At 34.3% G+C, this 12,925-nt stretch overlaps 1 protein-coding gene across 1 annotated transcript in view; it reads left to right on the plus strand.

Moving 5' to 3' along the window:
- The window catches only part of ARL6 (ARF like GTPase 6), a 32,648-nt gene extending 23,743 nt beyond the window's left edge, over positions 1–8,905 (plus strand). Inside the window, exons 5-8 of the mRNA XM_072618687.1 lie at positions 1,495–1,589; positions 2,229–2,358; positions 5,020–5,075; positions 8,317–8,905. Coding sequence (XP_072474788.1) covers positions 1,495–1,589; positions 2,229–2,358; positions 5,020–5,075; positions 8,317–8,342 — 307 coding nt within the window. The 3' untranslated portion in view covers positions 8,343–8,905. The remainder of the gene's footprint in view (positions 1–1,494; positions 1,590–2,228; positions 2,359–5,019; positions 5,076–8,316) is intronic.
- The last annotated feature ends 4,020 nt before the right edge of the window (positions 8,906–12,925 follow it).

Genomic DNA, 12,925 nt, shown 5'->3' on the forward strand with positions numbered 1-12,925 from the left:
TTGGAGATAGAGAACCTGGGCCTAGATCTCAGCTCTGCCACTTACTTCTTGTGTGACCAGGAGCAAGTCACTTTATCTCTTTAGGTTATATTATATAATATACAATATGAAAGGGTTGTATTTGATGACTTCTGAGGTTTCTCCATCTCTAAATCTATGAACCTATGATAGAGGGTAGCTACTTCTCCCATAAAACCATTCCTAATATCAAAAAATATCAAACGGAAAAAAGTTCACTGAAGCTAACCAATATATCAGCCAAATTCATCATTATATGTAGGATTCCACACCTATAGCCCTCTACCTTTGCAAAGGTCAGGAGGTACATATATTCTCACATCTCTTCCTCAGGGCTAAACTTAATCATTAAGGATAAGGAGTCAAAGAATTCTAAAAGAAGAAAATAAAGAATTGCAAACTATTAACATATAAAAGATCACTTCTGATCACTAATAATAAGAAAAATGCAGACCAACACAATTCTGAAGTTTTCACCTAAAATTGATGACAACAGATGGGAATAGTCCAAACATTCTGGAAAGTAATTTGGAGTTATACAAATAAAATGACTAAAACGTCCATACCCTTTGACTCAAAGGACACTTCTAAGCATATACCTGTTAAAAAGAAAGGTCCCAGAGACACCAAAATATTTATAGCGGCACTTTTTGTAATAGAGAACTGGAAACATGGTAAATACCCATCATTTTATAGTTGGGGAAAATCCAACGGTGAACAAACTGTGTTACCTGAATGTAACGAAAGATTATTATACTATACCATAAGAAAGATGAGCAAGGTGAAATAGACAAGCATGGCAAGACATACAAACTACGCAAATAACTTTTAATAGCATTAGTTAAATTGTTCTTCCTATTCACTTGAATCACATCTAAAAATACTCCCATGCTTAAAATAAGCTGTGTGGCATAGTTTGGGTCAAAAAAGGCCTGAATTCTCTTCTGTCTCTGACATTAACTAGCTCTGTTACCGTGGACAAGACATTGGATCTCTCTGAGCCTCATTTTTTGTCATGTAGAAGGCAAGGACAGTAGCATTTGTAGCACCTATCTGAAATGGTTCATAGGCTTCTAGAATCAGAGATTGAGAACTAGAAGGGACTCATTTTATAGATGAGGCCTTAGGGAGGTAAAGTTGTGAGCAAATGTGTATGGCATACTTTGCAAAACTTAAAGCATTGAATAAACGTCAGTTGTTACCATTACTCTTTAATATTCTGAAGTTCTTATCTGAAAAATTTGCCCAACTTTACTACACAAAATTGGAATGCTGTATTCCAAAAACTTTTTATGGTCCTGAGGAACCATACTTGAAGGAAGCATGTTTTTAAAATCACTATCTCCTGTGAAGCATATTTGGAGGAACATATATTTATGTATCAAAGAGAAAATTCAAAAATTTCTTACCAGTAGAACTCTTGGTGATTTATATAAGCAATTGTAATTTTTCTTCTCACTTTTATATATTGCACAGAGAAGGCCAGGCCATTATTTTTGTCATTGATAGTAGTGACAGATTAAGAATGGTTGTAGCCAAAGAAGAACTTGATATTCTCTTGAATCATCCAGGTGAGTGATTTTATCTTCCAGTACTTTGTAGTAATAACTACACTGCGCTATAGTTAGGTAGTTAAATTTTTCAAAATTTATAAGTCTGCGTTATATGACACAGATACATAATTTCCTTTGCTTCATTTGCTTACTATTTTTTCAGTGTTTTAAAGCTTTCCTTTGCTATATTAAAGGCATACGATGACTCAGGGCTTTTTCAAAGCTACTTTAAATATATTATGTTTTAAATTTAAGAAATAGATTCTTGAAATTTGCATTTGCCCTACAAGTAAAATCTTTGGAACAAATGCTTAAGTGTTCAAATCTAATCTCTTTTTTGTGATGCCAATGAGATGAGATTTTTTTTTTTTTTGCAAGCATCTGATTGCTTCACCAAAGTTCTAAGAAACTCCTAAATCGTTAATTCTCCATTGTCTTCCACCTTAGGTTTGGTTCAGAACTGCTGCCTATAGTAAATTATAAATTTCATTATCTTTTGCCTATATGTGCGTATATACATATATATATATATATATATATGTATATATATATATTTAAAATGTGTTTTGTAGAACAGAGAAACATACAAATGTTAAGCATTTTTCCTATTTTGTTTTCATTTCTGATAACTTTAAGATAATGTTGTTTTTTTCTCAGATATTAAACACCGCCGAATACCAATTTTATTCTTCGCTAACAAAATGGATCTTAGGGATGCCGTAACATCTGTAAAAGTATCCCAGTTGCTGTCTTTAGAAAACATCAAAGATAAACCGTGGCATATTTGGTAAAGTTTTATGTTGTCATTTCCTTTTTCATTAAAAAAAAGCACACTTCTCAGCTTTGATCATTCTTTTCTGGACTGCAGCACAGCAGTAAAGATGTACGCTAGACACTGATTAACTGGACATTAATAATGGGATACTTCTTTGAAAACTATGTTGATTATCTTTCAGAATTGTATATTCCAAACATTATTATGGCACTATGGCAAAGTGTTTGGAAAAACTAATAAGGTTGAACTTAATTGCTTTTAGAAATGAATTTATTGCATATTTGGTAAACAATTTCTTGCTGATTTAAATTAACATTTACCTGACAAAATATCCTAAAAGAAACAACCACAACTTGAAAAAAAGTGAAGTAGGGAAAATTTTTTTCTCTAGTCTCCTTCACCTCTTCATCTTTTCTTCCCTTTAAATGTTTTCTTCCTCCAGTGTTCTCCTTCATTCCAGGATGTTACAAAAGGTGCTACAGAGAATTACAGAGAGAAAATGTGATAAGCAAATTCTATGGTAGTGGCTTAATTTCAGAAGGTAGTAACAGCAGCCTGAACTAGGGTAATAATGTAAGAGATATTGCATAGCGGTACTTGATAGGACTTTAGGAACTGGGAAAGAGAAGAATCAACGGGAAGACAGAAGCATTCAATCTTTAATCTACCTTTACTATATCTAAAAACAAAGACAAAGAGTGAGCACATAGTAGGACGGGATGACCAACAGTGTCAGAAGCTTAGAGATAGAGATATAAGAGTCAGCCTTATCTAGGTGGGAGGCAAGTCTGTAGGACTGTATGAGATAGCTGAGACAGAGAATTTAAGTAGAAAAACAGCATGAATAGGGAAAAGAGTGAGTAATGAAAAGAGAAATGGTCATGGAGGCAGATAAACCTATATTCAAGTCCTACCTTTGAAGCAGAGTTATTATGTGGCCCCAGGCAAGCTAACTTTCTACAAAATGGTTGTCAGTATGCGTTGGCAAAGTCTGAGAAGGGAAGAATAATGCTACTGAAGTTTGAGTAATGAAGGGGAAAGAAGAAACTTAAGTCAGATTGTCTTCTTAGGCTAAGTCTTCAGATACTTATTTCTGCCTTAAAGTTATTCAATAACAAGCTAAATTCTGATACTTTACCTTGAATCAAATAATTTCTGAATTTCTAAACTAAATATATTCTGGTTTGAGGTAGGCAGCTGGATAATGCAGTCAAGAAGACCTAAATTTGAATTCTACCTCAGACACTAGCTTAGTGATCCTATGAGAGAGGTTAAATACCCCAGTTTCCTTATTTGTGAAGTGAAGGGGTAACATTCAGTGGCCTCCTGAGATGCCTTCCAGATCTAAATCTATGGCCCTGTGCTCTTCTGAGTTAACTCAGATCACTATTGATATCTAGAAAGTATTTTGTGTTGTTGTTCAGTCATTTTTAGTCCTATTCAACCCTTCGTGACCTCATTTGGGATTTTCTTTGTAAAGATACTGGAGTGGCTTGCCATTTCCTTCTGCAGCTCTTTTTACAAATGAAGAAACCGAGGCAAACAGAGTTAAGTGCCCAGGGTCACACAGCTAGTAAGTATCTGAGATCAGATTTAAACTCAGAAAGATAAATCTTCCTGACTGCAGACCTGGCACTCTGCCCACTCTGCTGCCTAGCTGTATTAATATCAGTTGTTATTACATGAGAGTTAGAAGTGTAGTGGTCTGAAATAGCTAATCGAGTATACTTATTATTCTTACAGTACCTTATTTCTTCTTTTAAAAGGACCTAACTATATGAATGAATAGAAACTTTTATAGAAAATACAGTGTACCTATTTAGGCACACCTAAATTCAGTGTACTTATTTCTTGTTAAAAAGGGTGACTATTTAGTTCTCCATAAAATGGTCTAAATATGTTATCTTTTTAATCAAGACTTGTGATTTCAGCAAGGTTGGAAACTCGCTCCAGTGCTACAGATCAGCAGTTTACCTATAATTTCTGATCTTAATTGTCTGGGGCACTGAAAGTTAAGTAACTTGGCTATAGTCACAATGCCATCATCTGTCCAAAAAGGGAGGACTTGGACCTTGGTCTAATCTATGACATTATATCTCTTAATTTATATTCTTACCAATTTTATAACTTGATTGTGGCTATCTGTAAAATAGTTATGTTTTACATAACATGCTATGGAAGACAGTCTGGAGAATTCATCTGATTAGAGGATTCCATTGACTAATTATAGGTTTGGTTTCTATATGTGTCAGTTATCTTTAGACAGAGAAAAGATCTAGTTTCTTGGTGAGACTCTAACACTATTCTGAAAAATAAATACTGTTAGTTCAGAGGAAACAGGGACAAAGGAAGTTCAGTGTAAATCTCTCAGTAGAAATCTATTGCCAGTTCTGGAAAAACAGCTGAAATTGCATGTTCTGTTGATGTTAAGTCAGTGAACTATAATAAGTAGCATTTTTTGAGGGTGGCAAAACTGTTTATCAAAAATTTAATGTGTTTCATGAATAGCTCTCTCATGTTTTACTTTTGAATGGATGCATTTATCTACTATTTTTACTCATTGCAAATTTTCATAAAAGTTGAAGAATGTGATATTGAATTATGACAGCTCTGTACAATAGACTTAAAATAAAATTTTTTGTATACTTACACGATTTGTACTTTTTCTTTCAGTGCTAGTGATGCCATTAAGGGAGAAGGGTTACAAGAAGGTGTAGACTGGCTACAAGGTACATCTGGTATTTTAATATATCTTCATCACTTTATTTCCTTTCTATTCAATTATTTCTTTTTTAAGTTTTCTTTTGATTATGTCATCTGTCTTTTTTTCTTACTTCCACTTAATTCTGCTGTCAGAAAAAACTACAGAGTAAGTACCCAGAATCTTACTCCATTTTCTTGTATTTTTAAGGCTTTGTATACAAAAAAATTTATGTGTAAGGTGACCAGAAATAAAAATTACAATTATTTTTCCAAAGCTTGTGACAGTAAACCTAAGTACAGAATGATATGGTAATGGGAGTATTTTAGCCAAATCTTTAACATATTTCTGTAATTGGTTTCAAGTATTTGTTATCAGCAACAGAAAAATAACGTTAATGGTGTGAAGCAAATTGTCCTTTTAAGAATCTTGCATGCCCTTTCTCTCCAACTCCTATATGTAACATTATTATGAACAGTGTATATTTATGCTCACAGTGCCTTGAAAAAATAATAGGTATTTAAAGGTTTGTTGAATTGAATTATAGGTGTAGTTTTATACTACTCATAAGGATAGTTTCTTGGAGTAGATTACTTAATATTATTTTATTTTGAGAAAGAAAATTCAGAAACTTTTTCATCTAAATTTGCATTGTAAACAGTAGCAGAATCTAGTGTAGTTCAATGACACTCCTCTCAGAAGGACCTGTGTGACACAGATGCTCTTTATCATTCTTGGTAGATTCATTTCTGATGCTCATCATATCACTGAGATCTCAATCAGCTCTCTTGATGCAGTATCTTCCTGCTATATTCAGAGTAAAATAATCAATGAAATGAATTAACAAGGACTTAATGTTTTAAACCTCCCTTTTCTCTACTACTTGGTCAGAGTTTAGTCATTACTTTTCTCTTGCATGATAAGTATCATCAGAAGAATCATCGTGTGAAAAGTAGCACAAACTATACCCCAGGTGGCCTAAACTCTAATTCTTAAATGGATCTGTGACCTTACCTCACCAGATTGTAGAAACTGATTTCAAACAATTTCAGGCTTTGTACAGTTTCCACATGGGGCCATTAACTGCAGAAAGGAAAACCCTATTCTAAAGGCAGTAAGGGTATGCCTAACTCTGGCCAGACACTTCAGTGTCCCCCTCATCTCCTCACTCTCTCTTATTTTATATGTTCCTGTCCCTTGTCTTCCTTCACAACATCTCTCCTGTATGTCCCGTTTATTCCAGGCACGCAGTCACCACCCTAGTTCAGTTCCTCAGGCCCTCAATACTTCTCATATGACTTGCTGTAACTTTCTGTTGGGTCTCCCTGCCTCAATTCTCTCCCCACTCTGATCTATCTTCCATACAGCTCCCAAAGTGATTTTCCTAAAGTGTGAATGTGATGGCGTTAGTCACCACACACATACACTAAATGAACTGTTTCCCTCCAGGATCCAAAATAAGGTCCTTTACCCTTTAAACTGCTTCACAACCTGTCCTTTTTCTACTTTTCCAGTTTTCTTACACTTACACCAATTCTGTGATACAACCACTGCCTACCTACTGTTCCTTACACAAAACACAATATCTCCCCAAAGCTGGGATTGGAATGCCTGGCTTCTCACTTCCACCTTTTAGATTCACTAGCTTCCTTCAGAACGCTGCTCAAATGCCACCTTCTGCAGGAGTCCTCTCCTGGTGTCCTGAGCTGTAAGAACCCTCCACTCTGAGGTTACCTTCCATGTGCTCTGTATGTATCTTTTATGTACATGTTGGTTTCTACATTAAAAATATAAACTGCTTGAGAGCAGTGATAGTTTACCTCTCTTGGTATTCCCCAGTTCCTGGCATCATGCCTAGCACATAGAAAGCTTGTTGATTGATTGATTGACCAGTCATTTTACAGATGCTTACTGATGATTGCAAAAGTTATTGGGAAAGAAGTAGATCATCAGGACTCTCTTTATATTGTAAAAAGAACAGTACGAGCTTTCCTAGAAATGTGTTCTTTTTCGAACTAACCACTAGGCGACAGTAGTGATCCAAAATCATAGGGGAAAAATGCCTTGATGACTATTAAATTGCTGGATTTTTTTTTTAAATTATGAAGATAACATTTGTGTATCTTAGCATTCAAACTTATTTATAAGTTCATCTGGGGACACAAGTGCCTTGTTATATTAGCTCTTGTAATGGTAGACAGCTTGTATTCTTATGGCTTAATGAATACATTCATCAAACATTTACCTAGTACCTACAGTCACAGGCAAGGCTGGTGCTAGATGGGGAGGGGGTTGCAAGGATATATATAAAATATCATCACTACTTCTAAGAACTTTATAATTTATAACAGCAAATAAGACATACACATATAATAATACAAAATAGAAAATGATAAGCATATAATAAAGTTTAACAGTATTTGGAGAGTTTTAAAAGGAAAGCTCAGTGATCTGGAAGTATCCTTGAACATCCCATAAAAGAAGCAGCATTTTAGCTGAGCCTTGAAATTCTCTTAGATATCTTCCGTAATTCAATTCAATATAGACATTTATTAAATTTGTGTGCACTGTGGGCCTAAGTTTGAGCTGTTTTTGAAAATAACAGATAAAGAAAATTATATTCATTAGTGCACATTATTGCTGATAATGTAGACAGAGACATCTATGTCAAGTAAAGTTATGAAAGAGTACATGGTAAATTGTAAAGTCAAGAGAATGGATTACTTTTTTTTATCCTCTCATGTCATAATGCAGAAAAACCAAAGAATTTTGCTTCATTTTGTGACAAATCTTGTATGTTTAACGTTTTAATCTTCATTTTGAAAAATTGCCTTTTCTCAGTGTCATATTAGGCATGTATGAAATGAAGGGAACTGGATGGCCTCTAAGACCCTGCTGTCTTATGTCCTGTATTTTGGGCTTTGTACTTTTTATTAGAAAACAAAGACGGGATTCTTAGATACCCAACAAAGTGTGGTGTATTCTTTAGTAAAACCTTAAAAGAATATGCATTCCCTTTATAGAACTATAAATTATTCTTCTCCTCCTTTTAAAAAAATACCTTTTTTAAAAAGCATTCTTATATTTTACTTTATCATACATTTCGCTGTGGTAAATGCTGCCACTATCTCCAGAGTGATAGCATAAGATTTTATAAAAACATGTGTATATGTATAGACTTGGAGTATGCTGTATGTACTTTGAGGTTACTTAGTGCATTTTTGCCACGTGAGGATTTATGCTTGTTTATTTTTATTTCTTGTCACCAGATCAGATCCAAGCGGTGAAGACGTGAGAAGATCATGATTATAAGGCAGGATGACGCTCGTAAACTTCCGCAGTTGTTTCATTTCAAGGCATGATTTCTTAAAGCACACTTTGTTTATTTTATTTTTTTTATTTTAGGCTTTGCCTGTGTGTGTATTTAAGAATATCATATATTATTTTATTTGCCTTCATGGACTCTAGAAGAATGAGCTATTTATTTTTTTAGCAGTATATCTTCTCAGGTGTTTTGAGGCCGTGAGTTATATTCAGACCAAATCTTCCCTTAACAGATATATTAGAATAATCAGTCCATTAAATGTCTGCATTCAGTTTTAATCACTTTTTGGCATTTTAGTATAAAAAGCAAAATATATGCCATCTCTATGTCCTGGCTCAATCTTTTTTAAAAATATCCTTTATTTTAGAAGATGTCTCTTTTTTTATTATTTAGTGCATGATGAAACTTGATGAATTCTGTTTTTCAAAAGGACTACAGAGATGCTCGTAAGCGACTCTGGTTGTTACTATGTATTGAGTTTGTTACTAAGTATAACATGTTATCATTAATAAAATATGAAATGAATATATTAACTACTGTGTGTTTGTTTAGGCTAAAAAGAATAATGTTCTCTTTGAGGTGGCACCAAATAACACTTTGTATATTTTATTGTCATTTGAAAGTGAGCTAATATTTAAAGGAAAACATAATTTCTTTTGGTACAATATGGGACTTCATTTCTTTGGATAAGTAGACAGTTTAATTTCTGTTCTAGGCTGATTGCAAGTTATTTCATTACTTTTATGGCTTTTATGGATAACTCTGTGCTTTAGACTCGAGTTCTCACCACTAAGCTACCACATTGCCTCCTCCTTTGTCACAGCTTTGCCATAATAGACAATTATGAATCACAAAATTGTATTGCCTAGTTAAGGCAAATGCAGTGTATGCATATATATTGCAAAATCATTATACTTGAATTTTGAAGATGCATGCAAAACCCATAAATCAAAGAAACAAATTCTTTTATTTTGTCACTGATTTCTCTTCAGTAAACACATTAACTAAAGCCACCAAGGAATTACCTGCAAAATTATACAGCACACTGTTTACTGAGAAAATATATTTTAAAGGGGAAAACCAAGTTTCATAGAAAAGAAATGGCCTCAGGTACGAGGACATATTTATAAAGGAATTTTATATAACTGTGTTTAACCTTATTAAGTGCCTTGAGTTGAGGAAATAGAAAAACCAAGAAAGAAAGAAAAAATATGTAATGAAGATACCGTACAATGCCCTGGAATAGTGAAATAGCTTTCTTTGTCCACTGAGACTTGAAGTAAACACGTTTCAAAACTAATATTAAACTGTTGAAGTTTCTTCACTAGAGTAAGCACATGAGTTTCTAAAATAAGACAAAGCAGTGTTTTCTAAGACTGGCTGAGATTTATTTAGTGATTTAACGTTTGCAAACAACTTTACGCACATTTCTAATTCGATCTTCATAACTACTCTGTGAGGAGGTGCTACATAGGCATTATCCCAGTTTTACAGATCATGCACCAGAAGCTCAAAGACTTGTCCATGACTTGTCCATGACTGCAGAACTAGTAAATGTAGGCAGAATTCAAACCTAGATCTTACTGACTTCAGCCTGAGCCCTTTACCCACTGAGCCATACTGCCTCACTTGCCCATGTTTAAATATACATTAGGAATAATTAAGAAGTAGTGATTTACTTCTGTGTTTCCAAAGCTTCATAGTCTCCATGTCTAGTTTTACATATTTTCATCTAGCATTATGGAGAAGAAAGACTCACCATCAACCATCAAAGGTCCAAAGATACACCTACCCTCTAAACCAGAGATCAATGAACCTTTTCTGTAAAGAGCTAGATAGTAAGTATTTTAGGCCATGCAGGTCAAGAGACAAAAAAATCAAGTATGTCATAGATAATTTTATAATAAGCAAAAAAAAAAATTTCTACAAATTCCACAAATCCGCAGTTTCCACAAATTTATATTGATGAAATTATAAACTTTATTAATAATTGATTACAAATTTTCATAATGAGAAGAGTGGAAATCTTTTTGGGGGGATTATATTTCACTTAATTGAGGTTTGAAGTTAGCATTCCCAATCATCAAACTTGATTGCAAATATTCATCTGTTAGTCTTGATATCTTAACAGATTTGTTATATTTCATCATTGAAAATGTCTTTTCTCACAGATAGGTACTGCCAAATACTGACAATTCACAAGCATATGATTTTAATAGAGCTAAAAGGTGAATAGTCACCTTTGTTTTCTCTGGACACATTTCTTTGGCTGCTGTAATCAAGCAATTTAGTTAACTTGCCATTGGTAAACAGTTTTCCTTTCTTGGCTAACAAATGCACTACTTGGAAATTTAATTGTAACCTTATTTTCATTTTTGTCAAGAAACTCTGCAGTGATGAGATATTCCATTTTAAATTTTCTAATTTTTCTTACCGTTGCTTTCCTGCGAGTTGGGAATATTGTGACAACTACTCAGTCTGGTCGTGTTGGCATATATTGTATTCTTTTAACTTAGCTATTGTGTCATTGCAGAATAAACAGTGCTTTGTCATCTACTTCTGTAACAAAATAATACCCATTCCACTGTGCTTTCTTAGTCCATTATTCGAAGTCCACTTTTCTTGTTTTGATATAAGGGGTATGCACTGGTAATTTTAAAAAATGTGGCAGTATAGTGATATGCTTGGCACAAAACGCTGTCACGTTATAACTACATTACTGCAATGTGTAGTATGCCAAGAAGCAGTGTGAAGTGATAAGAGTGTCTCTGTCCCAAATACTCAACTCTAATATTGCAGCTCAAAAACAGATATAGACAACACGTGAACAATTTAGCATGGCGATGTTTCAGTAAAACTTCATGGATGCTGAAATTTGAATTTCATATAACTTCACATGCCACTAAATCTTACTCTTATTTTGATTTTTTTTCCTATCATTTAAAAATCTAAAAACTAAGCTTAGCTCATGGACCATACAAAAAAAGGTGGGAAGCCAGATTTCACCCATGGGCTATAGTGTGCTCACTGTTGTTCTAAACCAATGCTTCAGACACCAGAAAGGATAAGAAAATCAACATCATCTCAGTCCTTCGTTAGCTGAGGTCTAGTACAGAGTAACCATTGCATCCTGGGAAGGGTAAGAAAAAAATTAATAATGCTTCAACCTTTTATTACTAAAATTCTTTTCTGCTATTACTCCCTATTCCTTCATCCCTGTTCGGTAGCTATCTTTTTCTCCCCTTCCATTGTACCCTCTGGTACATATGCTTATGAAACTTCTTATTTTCATGCTTTTCCCATGTTTTTGTGTAATCAGGGAAACCTGGTCTTCTCTGGAAAACACTGCATCCCTGGCCACCTTCACCAGAATTGTATTAATCTCCTTTCATGTGCCCTAAAACATCAGGCCAGGAGGAGGAGTAAACATGCTGCTTACTCCTCACTTCACTCTGTGACCAGCAACCTCTCCTCCTTTGAGGCTGATTCTATCTTAACATATCTATCTTAATGTATCATGGTTGTTGGTGGTCAAAGTGATGTCAAGCATTTGACTTCCTGGCAACACTTACTGTTTCTCTCTTAGGAAGAAAGAATTACACAAGAATATGATTATGTGAACAAGGAAGGAAGAAAGGTAAAAGTGTATAGGGAAACAGTTTCATCTGAAGCTCTCATCTGAATCAGAGAAAAGGAAAATACAAACAGCCTATCTAGATCCCATTCTAGGTTCAGTTTACTTACCTACTTGGTTTTAATGACTATTGAAAGTGAAAGATTCCTCACAGTTTCCTCATCTACTAAGTAAAGCAATTGGATTAGATGGCATCTAAGATCCCTTCTGATTCTTATTCTCTGATCTAAGTATAATTATCTATGCTTTGCTAAATCACTTTTATGCTATAGTTACTTATGTAAGAATATTCAGAAGGGACCATGGCTTATCTAAACTTTGTGTCTTCATTAGCTTCTAGTTAGCAACCTTGTACGAATATTTAACATATATTTGTTGAACTGAATCAAACCGAGTTAAGGATTTTTAAAATGGTTTCCAGGATTTGTTTTTGTCAAGATCATCTTGACAATGGTAAATACTTTCTTTTTTTAAATTCAATTTTATTTCAGTTCCAAATTCTCTCCCACCACTCTCTTCCCCATTGAGAACACAAGAAAAACAACCCTTGCAAACAAAAGTATAATTAAGCAAAACAAATTCGTACATTAGCATGTAAAAAAAAGCCTCAATTGTACTCTGAATTCATCACCTCTCTATCTGGAAATAGGTAGCATAAACATATACTTGATAATGTGAATTTTCTCTAAGAAAAGGAAAGGTATTTTTTGTTTTTAAATCTCTTCTCTTTGAAGAGAGAAAAAGATCTCTAGGCCAAGTGCAGACGAGACAAGCATGCTGAGCATAGACTAGCGTGGAGCAGCAGGGACAGGACCCAGAACAGGATTCAGGATGCCACTAGCAGCAGTTCCCAGATTCCTCAACCCCCAAACGCCACAGATAATTTCAAAGGTCAGTGGGAGGGATCCAGTAGCTGCCA

Source organism: Notamacropus eugenii, chromosome 6, assembly GCF_028372415.1.
Source record: "Notamacropus eugenii isolate mMacEug1 chromosome 6, mMacEug1.pri_v2, whole genome shotgun sequence".
NCBI lineage: Eukaryota > Metazoa > Chordata > Mammalia > Diprotodontia > Macropodidae > Notamacropus > Notamacropus eugenii.